Source organism: Aquila chrysaetos, chromosome 26, assembly GCF_900496995.4.
Source record: "Aquila chrysaetos chrysaetos chromosome 26, bAquChr1.4, whole genome shotgun sequence".
Lineage (NCBI taxonomy): Eukaryota > Metazoa > Chordata > Aves > Accipitriformes > Accipitridae > Aquila > Aquila chrysaetos.
This window is the reverse complement of record NC_044029.1, coordinates 16,101,662-16,118,690: the sequence shown is the minus strand read 5'-3', so window position 1 is coordinate 16,118,690 and position 17,029 is coordinate 16,101,662. Positions and strand designations below refer to the sequence as shown.

General features: G+C 41.9%; 1 protein-coding gene across 9 annotated transcripts in view; it reads right to left on the bottom strand.

Annotated features, from left to right (window-relative positions):
- GRIP1 (glutamate receptor interacting protein 1) overlaps positions 1-17,029 on the bottom strand; it is a 328,811-nt gene that overhangs the window by 221,515 nt on the left and 90,267 nt on the right. Inside the window, exon 1 of one of the 9 annotated variants that reach the window (XM_030002730.2) lies at positions 7,244-7,869. The exons of 1 other annotated variant lie outside the window; for it this stretch is intronic. In XM_030002730.2, coding sequence (XP_029858590.1) covers positions 7,244-7,376 — 133 coding nt within the window. In that variant the 5' untranslated portion in view covers positions 7,377-7,869. Of the gene's footprint in view, positions 1-7,243; positions 7,870-17,029 lie in introns of those variants that run through there. 7 more of the 9 variants (XM_030002731.2, XM_030002722.2, XM_030002725.2 and 4 more) reach the window with 7 other exon arrangements.

The following is a 17,029-nucleotide window of genomic DNA, read 5'->3' as shown; positions in this document are numbered from 1 at the left end:
GTCATCAGCAGTCTGGTCATCACAGACTCCTGCACCCAGCCACAGCACTACCCCTGCTCTTTTCTGCTGAAAAACATTACACAAAGCTGCCTAGTAATTTCTGCACATATGATGACTACCTAATTTGCCTTATACAAATACTATCTATGGTAAACAGGTGTTTATATTCATGCTCATGATTAATTATAGCTCCTGGTGTGCCCTGCTGAAGAAACACAGCAATCATTCAATAAATGTTTATAATCTCATCAGCGAGGGGCTTATATTGTTGTTTCCTACTTTGTTCCACTAATTGTTTTAAGTTTTCCATTGGAACTGAAAGCCAATATTAAAACTGACACCTCAGTAGTTGCTTATACCTCTCTCTTTAATCTTAGTTCATAACACCTGATGTTTCATTCACTTCACAACATCCGAGGGGAAAAAATAATCACATCACTACATGTTCATGATGTAAACTGACAAAGTCATGATTAAAACCATGAACTTACACATCATTTCAGGAAGTAGGAAGTCCAGATCTCTCTAAATTTCATCGTTTGAACCTAAATATCATATATTCTAGGTACACTAAAATATAAAGGGTGCCAAATTCTTTAAAACGCTGAAGGTACAACCTCACACCAGCAGCCACTGTAAGAGGAGGAAGGCCTATAACGAATACATTTCTTGAGCAAGGAAAATCAAGATCTTTAATTATTCAGTAAAGAATAGGACTGGAAAGTAAATGAAAGAAAAGTAGCACAGAAATTGTACACTCGTAATTGCTAGCAGGGAGAAGTGTTTACACTTCGTGCAAAGAATTATATAACTCAGGTCTCATTATTTCAGTGACTTAAAATAAATAAGCTGGTTTCCCTCAAGTAACTCTAAAGCAATGTTTTACCATCCATGCTCTGTGCTGCCCCAGCAGTCTAAGGGCCACTTCTAGAACAGCCACAAAGGGTCATTTAAAAAAGTAATCCTATCACTAACAAACTTAAACTGGCTGTTGCACCACTGCTTTAGGAAAAAAAATGTACAATTTCTGTGGAAAACAGACAGAAATACTGAAGAACTACAATCCATTAATAAAAATCTCCAGGGTCCAATAATCATGAAAGTCATTAAGGAGAAGAAAATAAGAAGCTTTAATAAACTTTAGCTATTTTAAAAAAGATTATTTTCATTGTGTTTTCAAGGCCTGCCACATTCTCTGCTCAAGTTACCAAGCCTTTTTTCTAGGCTGCGACAAATGTATTACCTTTAGTTTCAATGAAAGCCGAGATTTTACTGTACTGACAAGACAAGATCTGTGATGGGAAGAGACACCCTCCTCCCCCCGCACACACACCCAATTAAACTGCAGACTAGCAACACGCACTCTTTGTAAAATGAAAAGCGGTTGTCCTGCATTCCTCGCCCTTAAGATCAATTAACATCTCTGCAACCCGAGCTACAGATACTCAATGCCCTTGTCACCACATTACTCATAAAACCATTAACTCTTTTACAACCCCAATCAAATCCATGAGACTGCTGCAAACAAGAACTATTTGTACCAATTTACGAAATGGAGAAAATCTTGACAAGAGTGATGCTGCTACTGGCTGTAGCATTACAAAACCATAGGCATATCACTTCCTTTGGCGTTTTGTCTTAGTGCTCTTTCAGTACCAAGTCTCTTCTATCAATACTTAATAGAGCTTTAAAGCCACCCAGGGTATGAAATGCAAAGACATTTGTCAGTAAGATTCTGGCATCTGAGGGAGTTTCTGCACCATAACATTGAGTCGTGTTGGTGAATAATGCTCAAGTGGAGTTTTTCTGCTGACATCATCCCAAATAGTGTATCATATACCCAATATTCATTTTGGACTTGTGCAAAGCATTTGACACTGTCCCACATGACATCCTTGTCTCTAAATTGGAGAGACGTGGATTTGATGGATAGACCACTTGGTGGATAAGGAATTGGCTGGACAGCCGCACTCAAAAAGAGTTGCGGTCAACTGCTCGATGTCCGAGTGGAAAGCAGTGACAAGCGGTGTTCCTCAGAGGGCGGTATTGGGACCAGCACCATTTAACATCTTTGTCAGTAAAATGGACGGTGGGATTGAGCGCACCCTCAGCAAGTTTGCCAACGCCGCCAGCCGTGCGATGCGGTCGACGCGCTGGAGGGAAGGGATACCGTCCAGAGGGACCTGGACAGGCTCGAGCGGTGGGCCTGTGCGAACCTCATGGAGTTCAACAAGGCCAAGTGCGAGGTCCTGCACGTGGGTCGGGGCAATCCCAAGCACAAATACAGGCTGGGCGATGAGTGGGTCGAGAGCAGCCCTGAGGAGAAGGACTTGGGGGCGTTAGGGCATGAAGAACTGAGTATGAGCCAGCAATGAGCGCTCGCAGCCCAGAAAGGGGCTGCATCCCAAGCAGCGTGGCCAGCAGGTCGAGGGAGGGGATTCTGCCCCTCTGCTCCCCTCTCCTGAGACCCCACCTGCAGTACTGGGTCCGGCTCCGGGGTCCCCAGCATAAGAAGGACATGGACCTGCTGGAGCGGGTCCAGAGGAGGGACACGAAGATGATCAGAGGGCTGGAGCACCTCTCCTATGAAGACAGGCTGAGAGAGTTGGGGTTGTCCAGCCTGGAGAAGAGAAGGCTCCAGGAGGACCTTGTTGTGGCCTTTCAATATATAAAGGGGGCTTGTAAGAAAGACAGAGAAAGACTTTTTATCAGGGCCTGCAGGGGTAGGACAAGTAGTAATGGTTTGAAACTGAAAGAGGGTAGATTTAGATTAGGTGCAAGGAAGAAATCCTTTACTGTGAGGGCGGTGAGGCACTGGCACAGGTTGCCCAGAGAAGCTGTGGATGCCCCATCCCTGGCAGTGTTCAAGGCCAGGCTGGATGGGGCTTTGAGCAACCTGGTCTAGTGGAAGGTGTCCCTGCTCATGGCAGGGGGGCTGGGAAAGAGATGATCTTTAAGGTCCCTTCCAACCCAAACCATTGTGTGATTCTATGATTTTAACTAATTATTCCCAGATTTCAGTCAACAAAGAGGACATTTTCAACTCTGAGTTATAAAAAACTTTCAGTTTTTCCATTTTGCCTTATTTGCTAGGCTAGAAGTCAAATACCTTACCTTCACTTTCCAATGATGACATGGGGAGAGAGATGGGACAATTAATGGAAAGAAGGGAAAGATCATTACGTGCATTTTGGAGGCAAATTCAAAGAGGTTATTGTCCTAAAACTGAGGAACTAGTGATTCTTACACAAGAATTGTGGAAGTATTAATAAAGGCCATCAAGCAGAAAAACGATAACATGACTTTACCACAGAGACACTATGTCAGAATACTTTGTCTAAAACATCAATGCTCTTGTCAAACAACATATACTAGGCCTTGACAAAGGATAGAAGAAAATTATTTGTGGGACTCTGAGTGACTAAATGGAACATTTTAAGGTCAGGGCTAAAAAAATGGGACTTTTCAGGTCAGTGGGACTTTACTAGCAGAATTCTTTAGACATTGGTTTTTGGGATCATTCTTCAATATTTTCACTGCATGAACACAGAAAATAAAATCTCTATGCCAATGGATATGCTCCTGACATCATGTTGGGAGGAACAACATAACAAGAACCACCACCAATGAAAACAGAGTACCTTTCAGGAGGAGATGGATTACAGAAACCAGAAGTAACATAAATGAGACAAAATTTAACAGTAAGCATTCACAGCAATGCCCTCTGGACCCGCATAGGCAGATCGTGACAATCACATTTTGTGCAACCTGCGAGGTTCCAAAACCGTTTGGAAAAAACCCAAACCCTTCCAAGTGTTTTGCTCAATAAAAGACTTAGTTGTAAAATCAGACTGGGGTGGAGGAAGAAGGGGGTTGTGTTTGTTTTGGTCAGAGGTGACCAAATCAGGCTGGGTCCCAAAACCACCTTCCTGCTCAAGACTAGGCTGAAACTCAAAGGTCTTGGCAAAACACCCTGACTCCAGAGAAAGGACATATGTCATTTTTGGAAGCATTCCAGGCAGCTCTGCTACACAGCATTCCTGATGTTCACTATCAGTCTTGGTAATAATATAACAAGGGGCTTTTTCATGCAAAGCCTCATTAAAAGGAACAAGTTGAATGGCAGTGCCGTAATGCTGTGCAAGATAAATATAATGCTTTTTAAAGCGTTTTATGCAATAAGCACCAACTTGTCTGAGTAGGTTGGGTAGCAATTTCATCACCCACTATGTTCACACTGCAAAGTCTCACTGAAATGAGTATGACACCTGCACTACTCATGTCAATACGTGTTTGCGTACCAAAATTATTTTAGTTATTCTAGCGTTACATAGCACAGAAAGAGACTCTTCAGAAAGACAGGAGAGGTGATGTTGCATGTCAAAACAAGGACAACCATTTAACTGAACCCAAATGGATGAAATGTCCAAGCAAAAAGACATCTGACTCAGGAGCTGGGGTCTCTTTTTTTACCCAGGGAGCTTTAAGCACTACTGCACCTTCCTTTCATCCAGCTGTGTCTCAATATCACAGCTAATGTGGTCTTCCATGACAAAGCTTCAGAGAAGTAAAGACAGTATACCTAACAGCAGGAGCTACAATAGCCCAATATCCAGGCACAGCTGGGCTGAGGACAAACTAAAGTCACCTTTTCCCTCTGATTCCCAGAGGCCTATTCTATTTTTAACTTTGTTTTCTTTCTGTTTGATCCTTTGGTTATTCTAATGTAGTTTCTGCATTTTTCCATTAATTCTGCCTCCATATAACACTCTAAGCAATACTATGAAGTGGGGAAGAGAGACTAACAAGCTCATAAAGTGATTGGCTCAGACAATCTTCAAATGCACTGGCTAACTGGATATGTAACTCATAAAGGACGACAGAGAAGGGTTGGATAACAATGCAGTGAGAGGAAACTAAATCTAAAAAAGCTCCAACTCCATTCAGTTGAATGAACAACAGGTCTTTGATTTCACTAGCTCTGATATTCTGAAAATCATACCAATATATACGATCTTATTCTCCAAGCACGCATTCTTCTAAGCATACAAATGAAGAAGGAATGGCTAGTAAAAGCTCTGCAATTACTCTAAATTTGCACTGTAAACAGCATAACACCAGATCATAATTAAATTAAATATGAAACATTTCATTGTCCCCATTACATGAAATTCAATTTCAAGAGAGCATTTATAGTAGCACCAGCAGCATCTTTTCACATTTTGTACATTGCTTTAAGTAGCTACCACACCTATCGAACCAAAACGGTGACACATACAGCACATGGAAAGACCAGACAAAAGAAGCACTTGAGGAGCAATTGCATTTGATGTGGAATCTCTACAAAGACTCCACGGCTCGAATCTCCTGGGACATGTTAAACTGCAAGAAGTTGCAAACTCCTTGTGCACCCAGCTCCATAGGACTTTGCACTATTTTGACCATTCAGTCTGAGGATTGTGATCACTGTTGTGCACACCACTTCAAAATCTGACACAGATTCATCCAGTCTGAAATACTTATGACCTCCACAGGCTGAAGTGTGTACTATCCTTTTATTTTCTAAGTAGAATAAAAGGAAAAACCTATTAAATATTTGGCTTAATCTTAGTGCCTTACATGAAGTCAAGAGTTAATAATTTATTAATCAGCATTCAAGAAATCCTTATTACATGTGACAGTTTTTGGAGGGGTTTTGCTTTCTTATTTAAAAGACCTTCAACAACAGTCAGCTAGGGAAATATTTTGACATACTGCTTTGACACATTCCTTTGATTTACATATTAAAGCAAGAAAAAGTTACGTGCTTTCACTAACACGGATCATTTTCACATTTTTCAGTGCTAAGTAGATTTAGAATTTTTAGTTCTTGTGTAGAAGATTTTATGTTAATGTGTTACCTGTTAAGACTGCATTGCCCCAAAATAGGTCTTTTTCTTATAAGAACTCCATCTTAACAACATAGATAAATTGTAAGATTATCAGCATGGTGAATTTTCTTAAAAATGGAAAGAGAACAAGATTGTATGAAGGAGAAACCCAGTAAACAACCAAACATCCTACACTAGTTTACTTTTGGAGACAGGCAAGCACAGAGCACTGGGAGAAAACCAAGAAGAAAATCTCTTGCTTCCTAATTTTCCACAGGATAGCAGTACTCTAGTGCTGTAAGGCACAATCGCATTCATCGTTTTGTCTTAAAACAAAAACAAGGTGCTTATGATTTATTTCAGCAAAGTGGAAACAAAGCCAAATGATGCAAAAAAGGTACCAGCAGCCACTCAACATAGTACAGAACAACAAAAAAAGTGCATCAAACTTCAGCTGCTCAACGAAAGGCACAGCTTCACTGCAAAGCTCCCAAACCCCCGGCCAGAACAGCAGAAACCTTTTAAAAAGGTAATTTCTGTGCATGACCGGTTCTACGGCCGACACCTCGCCCTGCCAGCGCTGCCCGATACCCCGGGCAGGGGCTGAGCGTGGCTTCCCTCCCACCGTCCCCGGGGGCACCTCGGGGCACGTCCCCTCCTCCGGGAGAAGCCCACGGCAGTCCGGCAGCTCCGAAGCCTGACAGGTACAGGGGACAAACCCGAACGAGCTGCAGGGAACAAGGCACACTTTGCACAGACTTCCGAGCAGGCAGTTTATTTTGGTTTGGGGAGAGCTGCTGCTGTCACGTGAGCGTAAAGCAAACAAAACCCACCATGTAATTATTCACCAGTGGTCCTGGACCTGCAGCGTGGAAGCAGCCCACTTGAGTTACTACCAAAAAGACCAGGTCACAGCAGAGGCTCAGAGGACTGGCTCTCCCTCGGTAATAACCATTAATCTCCAACTTACCAATGAGTGACTGCTGTCTTTATAGAGCTTTAAAAATATCCATGCGGCTTTCCAAAAGCACTCTACAAGGGCTGCCGCCACCCTGTCGCTTCTCAACACCAAGTGTTACAACAAAAGGTTTCCAGCAGACTCAATTAACTGCACCTGAAATCTCACCGGGTTTGCAGACAGACCCCGCTTACTTTGAGAGCAGCTGTGCCACTTCAGCTGCTCTGTATTGTTCATCAGCAGTCACAGCCAGATAAAGCCCTATCAGGGACCGACCTTCTAATGCTCGCGTGAGGCTCAGATTCTAGCAAGGGAGGGATATCGTTTGCGTTTTGGGGGTTTAGGGTTTTTAAAAATCTTAAAAGCATAACATTTATCACAACCAAAGGAAAATGAGGTTATGCAAAACACTTACTTCGAAAATGCTCTGAGGCATAATAGTAGACGTCCTCGTAGCCCTCGTGGTAATCCTCCTCCGGCCGGTACTTTTTGCCTTTTCTTCTTCTCGATCTCCTTATCTGCTTGACGAAGCCCAAGAAGCGCTCCATCTCCTTCCTCAGCAGCACCAGCCGGCAGCCCCCTTCGCCCTCTGCTTCACAAAGAGCTGTCCCAGCATGAACCGACCGCAAGCACTGGAGCAAAGCGGCAGCCTCCGACCAGCCGCTCCCGTACCACTAAGAAACCCCTCCCTTATCTCAGCTGTGACTAGGAAGCATATTGTTTTCCCTTTTAGAAAAAAAAAAAAAGGGGGGGGGGAGTGGACTTTATCAAATCTACTGACTAGAATATGTCAACATGAAGACAGACAAAGGAAGAAAATATTAAAGCTAAAGGAGAAAGTCAGGATTTCAAGCAGTTATTAAACAGCAGAGGACAAAGTTGAAGAGACCTGCCTGCCAGCAAGGGGAAGCCCAGCACTGAGAGCTCCCTGTCCTGTGTCTCCATCATTTGAAGAGGGGCTGGGAGGCGGGGATCGATGTTAGTCAATGGACTGAACCACATCTCAAGGCAAAACAGGTTTTCATTTGCCAGTTAAACCCTGCCCTCGTATTTACCCGGGCACAGGCTCAGGAGCCCGTTTGATTTCATTTGGTGTAAGAAGAGGAAACACGCCGATCCATTTCTAGCATCACGTATGCTGGATGAATAAATAGCAAAGTGGTTTAATCCATACACACAGCCCACTCGCTGGCAAGTGTGTGCTGAATGTGTTAATTGGAGCAGCAGGGAGAAAGCTCGGCAGCTGTTAAAAAATGACACATATACCCACTGGGCATTAGTGTATTCTAATCACTGCTAGATCTAAACATTAAAAGGCACTCCACAGACAGGTCTCCTATAGAGCCGGTCAGGCTGTATGGCAATAGGCAAACAAAGGAAGCGACATCACAAGCATACCGCGCCGATACTCCTTTAAAATCCCAGCAGAGTTTAAGAACTTTAAGGTACGGCAGACTATCCTTCGCACAGGATGACAGGAGCGAAAAGCCTGAAAAGGCGCTGGCTCTCTTCTCTCACTGCATGCCTGAATCCCACACGCGTTCCCTAAGATAAGGCTGGAATTTCATCTGTGTTTCTGATGAAGTTTCCCTCCCGCATGAGAACAAAAGCAGTGCGTGCTGGAATCCTATCACATTGACATCCACCACGGGGGGGTTTTGTGACCGTGCTCCCGCGAGCCAAGTGAGGTCTCTAGTCCAGCAGGACCTCTGCTGTCTGCTGGCACAAGTCAGGGAACCATCAGTCAAACCACGTGCCAAACACGGTCACCTGCACCCATGCTCGCCCGAGATACCATTTTGCACCCATGAGCATAAGGAGGTCAGAGAGTCTTCCTGTAAAACAGATTTTACAGAATCATCATGTGGAAAATGAAGAGCACGCAGAGGTGGGATTAATTTCTGGTGATGCAGACATTTCAGTGAGTCATTTTGCAGAGAGCAAACCAGGGCAGTGTTTTTAAAAGCATAAAAGAAGTAAAGCAAAAGCCAAGATTACCATTTATCATTGTTTCAACAGAAGTATGCAGAGATTGATCAGAATTCCATTGGGATTTTCTAGTTTTGAAACATGTAAGTTATTAGTAGAGGTCAGCTAGACCTGCTATCTGAGGGCCCTAAAACAAACGCACGCTGAAAGCAGGCACTGGAACTCTTTTGGGCTTGTTCCAGCTTCCCAGGTATTTTAAAACAATATTGTCACAAAAACACATCCATTTTATCCATAAAAGCTCAAAAAACCCTGGATGCTCCTACCAAGCTCCCCATAGGAATACAGACTCATCCTCCTTGACCTTACCAGCCCCTGCTTTTCCACTGTGAAAATGCAGCCGCTGTCACTAGCTGATGAATACCCCAAGGGCACCACCAGAATTATTTTTAGTGTTAACTTCTATAAGGAGGTTGTGTTTTATTACAAGTCTGTTTGTATCACACAGCTTTCAACTTTCAAAGGGTAAAGACCTTAGAGAAATATTACAGGCATATTACCAAAAATAAAAAAGCCAATAAAACTTTTTTATATGGATCTTTAAGAAGGGATCACCGTACGTTCTGTAGGTTTCAATTCACGTGTCTTTTCTGTGCTCTGCCGCCAAGCAGCAAAAACATTACATTAGTATCATAAAACACAAAAACCAAAGACTTAGCCTACAGCAGAGGCAGCACTCTCTTTTCAGAGAGGGAAATATTGTTTTGATGCTGCATTTGCTCCTGTAGAGCACTCTCCCCGACAGATGTGCAAAAAGTTATTCGTAGGTGTCAGAAACATTCATCTTGAAGACAGAAGTCTTGCAGCCCTCACTGTTCCCTAAAGTTAAATTATAAAGTTCAACTCAACATGATACAGCTACTTTTTAAAAAGGAGAAAACGTACAACTTTCTCGCTTTTAAACTGTCCTCTAAACGAGAGCTGAAAACTGGAATCGAGCAGACACTTGGCTTTCTTCAAGGAAAAACGTCCTTCTCCAGCGCTGCTGCTGCTGCTGAACACACTGCTGCTGCAGCAGAAGCTTTTGCTGGAGAAGCAGCTTCCCCGGTCCTCGGCGCACCCCAGGGAGACTTCGGTCCTTTCCGTAACAAGACCAACACAGCAAATAAGCAGACAAGGGAGCAACCAAATGATCTCAGCCAGCACCGTAAGCACCAGATGTAGTACACCGACTGCCTGACCGTTTTCTAGAAAGAACTGGTCTAAATTTGGGTGCATTTTGAGCTTTGGAAAGCATGTCGTTACCTTGCGCAATGCACCTTCCCTGCTCTCCCCGTGCTCATGAGGTGCATCACATTCATATACGGCTAACGTCATAAAGCAGAAAAAATGCACTGAATGGTATTACTGGTCGCTGCTCATGGTAATGGCTCCCACCTACCTTCTACGTAAACCATGAAGGGCTTGAGGGGGAGCACGAGCACTGCTCGGATCAGCATAGGGGCTTCAAGCTCTGCTGCCTTTCACTGTATCCCACCTACTACTACTGTCTACAAAGGACAGGCTCAATCTCCCACACGGAAGGCGCAGAAGCAGGCCCACAGTTTCTAACACACAAGCTGATGGTCTTGCCAGCATGTAAATTATACACCTGTTTCCTTTTGCATGAATACAAACAGCAGAGACCAACAATTTTTAATTTTTTTTTTTAAACCTAGAACAAGCTGAGCTTTTGATAGGATTTTACCTGCCCTAAAATATTCTAATATTTGGGGCAACTTAAAGAGAAGAAAATACCTTAACTGAGGGCAATGTTGTTATATATTAATAGGAGTCAGAGTATTAAGTGTTTTACTGTACTATAAAGATTTCTGAACAAAACTTATGTTTCACATGCATTACATATTACCTCTGCTGCTTTGCTGAGAACACTGGAGACACTCATTAGCTACTCCTCATGCCATACCTGTAAATATTTTATCATAGTCCTACTTTCAAAGGTATAAGCAGAGAATTCGGTTTCACAAACACAGTTTACTGTAGTTAGAACAAAAGACCCAAACAGTGAACTACTGCTTTCCCCATTGCTCAGGATTCACCCTTCTGCAGCTTCTTGTGGTGAACAACTCATTCCTTCAAGGAAATGAACATGGCTCTTGCAACCTTCTGCTCGAAAAGGAATAGAAAAGCAGAAACATAATAGACACATACTGCAGTTCCAAAAAGGCATATTGATTTTATGGGAGGAGCAGAGAAAGTAACAAACATTGGCTTTCAAATTTTTAAAACGCAAAATATCAGCAATGACAACGAGTTTCATCCCTTAATGAGAAAGGGAATAGGATAATTGTGCCCAGAGGGCCTAAAATTAGGTGTCGGTTGATATTCTGAAGCTCTCTCTGAACTAGAATTCAGAGAATCAACCTTCTGGTGTTACAGTGCCACAACAGAAGTTGCAATGTAAATATGTCTCAAGCTCTTTGGCTCATCCTTTCTCCAGGAACACACCTACTCCAATCAAAGCAAGTGCTCTATTGCCATTTCCAAGGTGGCTTCCTTAGAAGCAGCAAGAATTGTCATGCTGTCTCCAGCATGATTTGCATAATAAAAATTTTGCCAAGATAATATTTACATTCTCCATTCTGATAACTAATTTTTTTTAAGTTAAGAAGAAGCTCCATCAAACTGGATCTGTCTCAGGTCAGGGACTTACTGGAAGAGACTTCATGTCAGTAATAAAACAAATATGCCATTAAGACACTGTCCTTTTCAAATAGTTGAGCTGAGGCATAAATGCTTTTGCAGCCATGGATAATTCTCTATAAGACAGATGTCAGCATTTAAGCTTTAACTTGCCTTTGTACCCATACCGGAGATTAGTTCTCTCATCATGTAAAACACCTGCATTTAACATTTTACTTGCACAAAATTAGCTATGCAGTTATCGAGGTAAACTTTCACAGGTGACATACCTATTTTCTACACCACTTTTTCCAGTATTTGGCGAAAGCAGTAGAAAAGACATTTTGGTATCCAAGGATAAGCCACTAAGGTAGTAAATATTTACCAAGGATTTTGATTTGAGTGGGCTTGCAAACACGATGATTTGAACCCAGAGCCTGTGTATGAAGCCAGCCTCTCTAACATTTAGCATCATAAACACAGAATGGAACCGGCACCAAATATTAAGTTCTAAGCAGGTATTTTGCATCCTGTTCATGAGCATGTTTCAGTGTTTAAAAGAAAAACATTTCAGATGGAAGAACCCTCCTGCATCTCCCTCTGCTTCTCTGGGCAGCCCCTACAAGCCTTCTGCTGGGGAAAGGAACGCTCCCACCGGGAGGCAACCCAACGGCAGCCGCAGAGACCTCCCTGCTTCAGGTTACTCTCTTGGAAAAAAACCCACAAAATTACAAATGCACAGTACAAAAATTAAGATGAATATAAACAGTTCTTGGAGGTTGGCTGAACAGAGAAAACAGGTCTTTTCCCTCCTCCCTCAAGCCCCTAACCATAAAGATATGGCAAACCTCAAAAGGGAAGAACAGACCGTTTCTTCCCTGGCTCTCTTTCAACTGAGGATGTCTTTGATAATCTGCTGTCGTTGTTTCTGGAGACCAGCAATAACAGACAAAGGAACTATTCCCTTTATTCATCTTACAGTATCGTCTTGCCTGACCTTCTAGTTTTTCAAGAGCAGATGTTTGTTCACGTGCAATAAACTGCTCATGTTAAGGCTGCAATTTTCCACTCAAAATTTGCCCTAAATACCTTGGTGTAAAATGGGAGCTTATCAATTTGAAAATTATCAAATGCCTGTAATTTACAATCTACCAAGCACTGTAAGAACATATGGTCCATCTACGCAGAAGCAGTGTTGTGTACAAAGTCAATATTGCATGTGAGGAGAAACTATCAGCCCACCACCCTCGAGGTACCACCCAAAACCCTCCTGTCTGAAGCAAGCTTCAGAACACAAGTTCTGTGCTCTTCCTAAAGACACCCCGAGAGACCATTGAAAGCATGGGACATACTAAATATTACACCACACATCTCCCTCATTTGACAATAGAAAAAAATTGCAGAATAACCAGTGCATTCTCTCTGGAATATTGCTGAGAACTGCATGAGAACTGGATGGTGATAAAATACTGTTCATCCACTACTGTCATTTTTAAGATCTGATACTTTTTACATACTGTTAAATTATCAGTTTGCTCTGATTTTAATGCATTATACTCAGTTTCACAAATCATTCATACATTCTTGTTATTGACTGCTGACATACAATCATAGACCATTGTTTCCTTCTGCTCCTGAATTAAAGAACACAAGACTTAAGAGCTGGAGTTCAGCTTTTCTGTCACCTAGTTGTAAATTAACTGGCAAATCTTTTTCTTTTTTTTTTTTTTCCAAGTGAACACTCAAATTTTCAAGAGAGACTTGCAACTGCCAGCAAATACCTAGAGGAGTTCTTTATTGTATTTTATCATAAATATATTATTTCATATTAACATTCCCAATGGTTTTGCTTTTTGCAACATTTTCTCACGTATAAGTGTGCACATAACCGTGAATGCCAATGCAGTGAATGAGGATAAAGTAGAACACAAAGGATAGAGGAAGAGCCTACATTCATTTTGAGGGAACTGGGGGGCTGCTTGTGGGTTTAATACAGGAACGCTGCCTCTCATATGTGGAGAATGCTGAGAAATCTTTGTAGCACTGTTCTGAAAGGGTCACTTGTCAAGTTGAATTTCATGCAGAATGTATGCTTCGGGGAAAAGAAGCTTTTTTTTTTTTTTTTTTCCTTCAATTCAGCTGAAGCAGTTTGCATACATTCTATTTTTCTTCTTCTCTTTCTAGCCTATTCGGCTTTAAGTGACTAATTAGAATACACGAATATGCAGAAACAAATGTTAACCTGACCACCGCCAAGGAAATACAGCTTAGGTAAAATTAAGTACAAAAAAAAGTTTGAGTTTGCTTAATATTTTGTGACACCAATAATCATTCTACAAGAAAAGCTAACCAGAGTACTACTCTAACCATATTTAAAACCCCTCAAGGGCTGAAGCAGTAGACTGATATTTTAAAATACTAAAACTAGAACATAATTCTTGGAGAAGTCTGAATTAAAGGTGTTTTCATCTTTCTAAAGAAACGTAGCAAATGGCTAGAGGGAACACTACCAAGATTTTGTACACTGTGTCTGTTTTATGCACAAAGTATATCTCAAATCAACTATGAAATACATATGAAGAAGTGGTTTGGAATATGGATATGGTTTTTACTCCTCACTGAGTAAAAAACATTCTATTTCCCTAATGTTCAAGTCTTCAAAAACTGCACATTTCAATTCTAACCATAATTAAAATGTACATAAAGCACTGGAAAGAAAGAATAATTAATTAAATTATAGCTCACTAGGACAAAAATACCTAGCAAATACACTAAATGAAGTTCTTCCACAAAAGCATCAAAATACTTTCTTAGGCTGCATACTACAGGAGCTATAGGGTGCCATCAAACAAGGTTGAGGTAGGTGGGATTTCCCAGTTAACTGACAGTGGAAGACCTGACTGGGATGTGTGAGATTTAAGGTAGGCTACCTTAAAGAGAATCCATCGCTGAACATCTCTTTCCATGTAAAAGTTTCTGCAAGAGAGTTTTTACTATGTGACATTAAATGGATTTAGTTTCTTTTACCTCACGAGATTAGCAAAAGGGGTTGTGGAAAAGCCTCCTGCTCACCCTCCCGTAGACGCACCCCATCCCGCTCGCCGAGGCTCTGCCCCGCCATCCGTGGCCACAGCCTCAGCGAGCAGGAGCTCGAAGTACACACACACGTATTCCCACAGATTATCCCACCCTACTTCCACGGGCATAAAGAGGTTTCATCTTAAACAAAGGACCAGCGTGACACGGAACACTAGAAAGAAGCAACCTCCACGTGCCGTCTCCTATAAATCCTCCTCTCTGCCCATCTTCTGTCTGATATCAATTCTCTGTATCAGAGATACCATACGAAAGATTTAGATTTACAAACTCTTTAGGGCAGAGGAATGGCTGTACTCCCCAGCAGCACCATGATGGGTGTTCTCCCTCTTCTCTTACTAATACTTAATAGCCATTTGGGAGCAGTGAAACGTTGTTATGTTTCATTATTGAAAACATCAACCAGTCATGTATTGTGCATTTCTCTGAGCAAAGAATTATTGCAACAAGAAACTTCTGTAATTTGCTTAATAAATTGAAGGAGCAGTTAGAAATAGTAAAGGATGGGCAACAGGAAAGAAATCTGACAGGGAAGACTGCAACTAGGGAACTGGAGCAATGAAAAAGCCCCTCTGGGAAAAAACACAGGCATCCAGAAAGTGATTTGTATCCTGAGCCCCGTATGTTTTATCAGGGTCAAGACACGGCAGATAAATAGAAAGATTTTATTGCAGGTGAGCTCTGACAAGAAGAAAATTCTGCTCAACAGTCAAGAAAAGACAACTACAGACAAATTCGCCATTATGATCATGTGAATTTAAAATTAAAGACTATGGAAATATATATATGCAAATTAAACCATCCATCTGGAGTCCACTGCCCTAGAGGCACAGGCCAACATGATGGCAATGAAGAATCCAGTTGTTCAGATGGATTAACCCTTCTCCTTCTCTCTAAATACCCTCCACACCCCGTTGTTCCCTTTTTCTTTTTAAATCCTGCGTTTTAAGTAACTCCTGTCGCCCTTGCACAGTCTGAAACCGCAAAGCGTAGCAAGTAAGAACAACACAGACTTGAAAAGCAAAAGGACAGCTTCACATGTAACCTCACATTAATGAGGCCCAAGTACTGCGTGTCTGCAGAACTGAAGGATCACAGTCTCCATCCACAAGCTCTCGGTACAATAGCAAGGCCCATTGAACATTAGTGTGGTACTTCATCTCCCTCACGCCAAACAGCAGTTTGGGAAACGAGAGCCGCTGACACCTCTTTACAGATGAGGTTTGACATCCCTTCCGTCGCCATCCCAAGGGCACAGAGCAGGTTCTGCAGTTCAGATTGTAATTTGTTTCCTAGTGCAAGTCCACCTTCTTCCATCCGGAAAAAAAAGTGAAAATCTGCTTTATGCTGTTGCTAAGAGGTTACAGAAAATATAGACAAAGCAAATACATAGACTTCAAAATTGTCTGCTCTGTTTTCCTCCATGAGAGCAGTGTGTCTGGATTTGAATGTTAAGAGGCAAACCACAGGGGAAAAAATGCATTACATCCTGGGCTTGTGAAACTCATCCACTTCTGCTACAAGTTTTGACACTTCCTGCTGAAAATTCAGTCTTACAATAACAGCTTTGCCATATAAAATTGTGGGACTAAATATAAAGTGATCATTTGTTCAGTGCTGCACCCTTCAGCGGGTAATGATACAGGGTAGAACAAATACTTTTATTTTTGTTTGTAAAAGACTACAAGAACATTGACCTTAGCAGACATTCCAGAAGCGATAGGATTATTGAGGTTTCTTCTCTTTGCAAGTTGATAGTTCCCAAACAAAAGATTACTTCAAACTTACATTCTGTGGCACTAGCAGAGACAAAATAGCCTAATTTTTCAAACTCCCCTTTGAGGATGCTTTGTACTTCAGGATTTACTGCATTCCTCTCTTGTGGCCCTCCTCGTCATTGTTAAATACAAATGCTTGTCAAGGTGTTCTCAGGAAGACATCCCTAACGCATCCACTTTAACACACATTTTCGTCCCCACTCCCTTCCCCGTTCTCTTCAACCAGATCCCTATCTTCAGCTGTTGTTCCTTTCTTGGTCTATGGGTTATGTTGCAGGGATCTGCTACTCCAACTACTGGAGTTTTTGCTCCCTGTGATGTATTTGGACACCTGAGTAAAATAATGCGCCTATCAAGAAACACATAGCATTCCTCTGTTAATTATGAAAGCCACAGAAGATGAATACACTGCTCAAAGAGAAAGTTCCGTATTTCCTAATGCATACATGAAGTGGTTAGAGCTCGTATTTAATCACCTCAAGATTCAAGAGAACAAGATACTTGAAGACTTCAGTTTTTGCCAACAGTAACAAACTGATAAAAGAAAAAATTAAGGAAATTTGACAGCAGACCAGCTAAATTATTATCCGTGTACAAAACTGACACAGCTAACTTCACTACCCTAAAGAGTTTTGTAACTAATTGCAGATATCCCAGCTGAGAAGCATTTTCACTGTTTTAGATGCTCAGTATCAATCTATAGACAACAGTTCTAA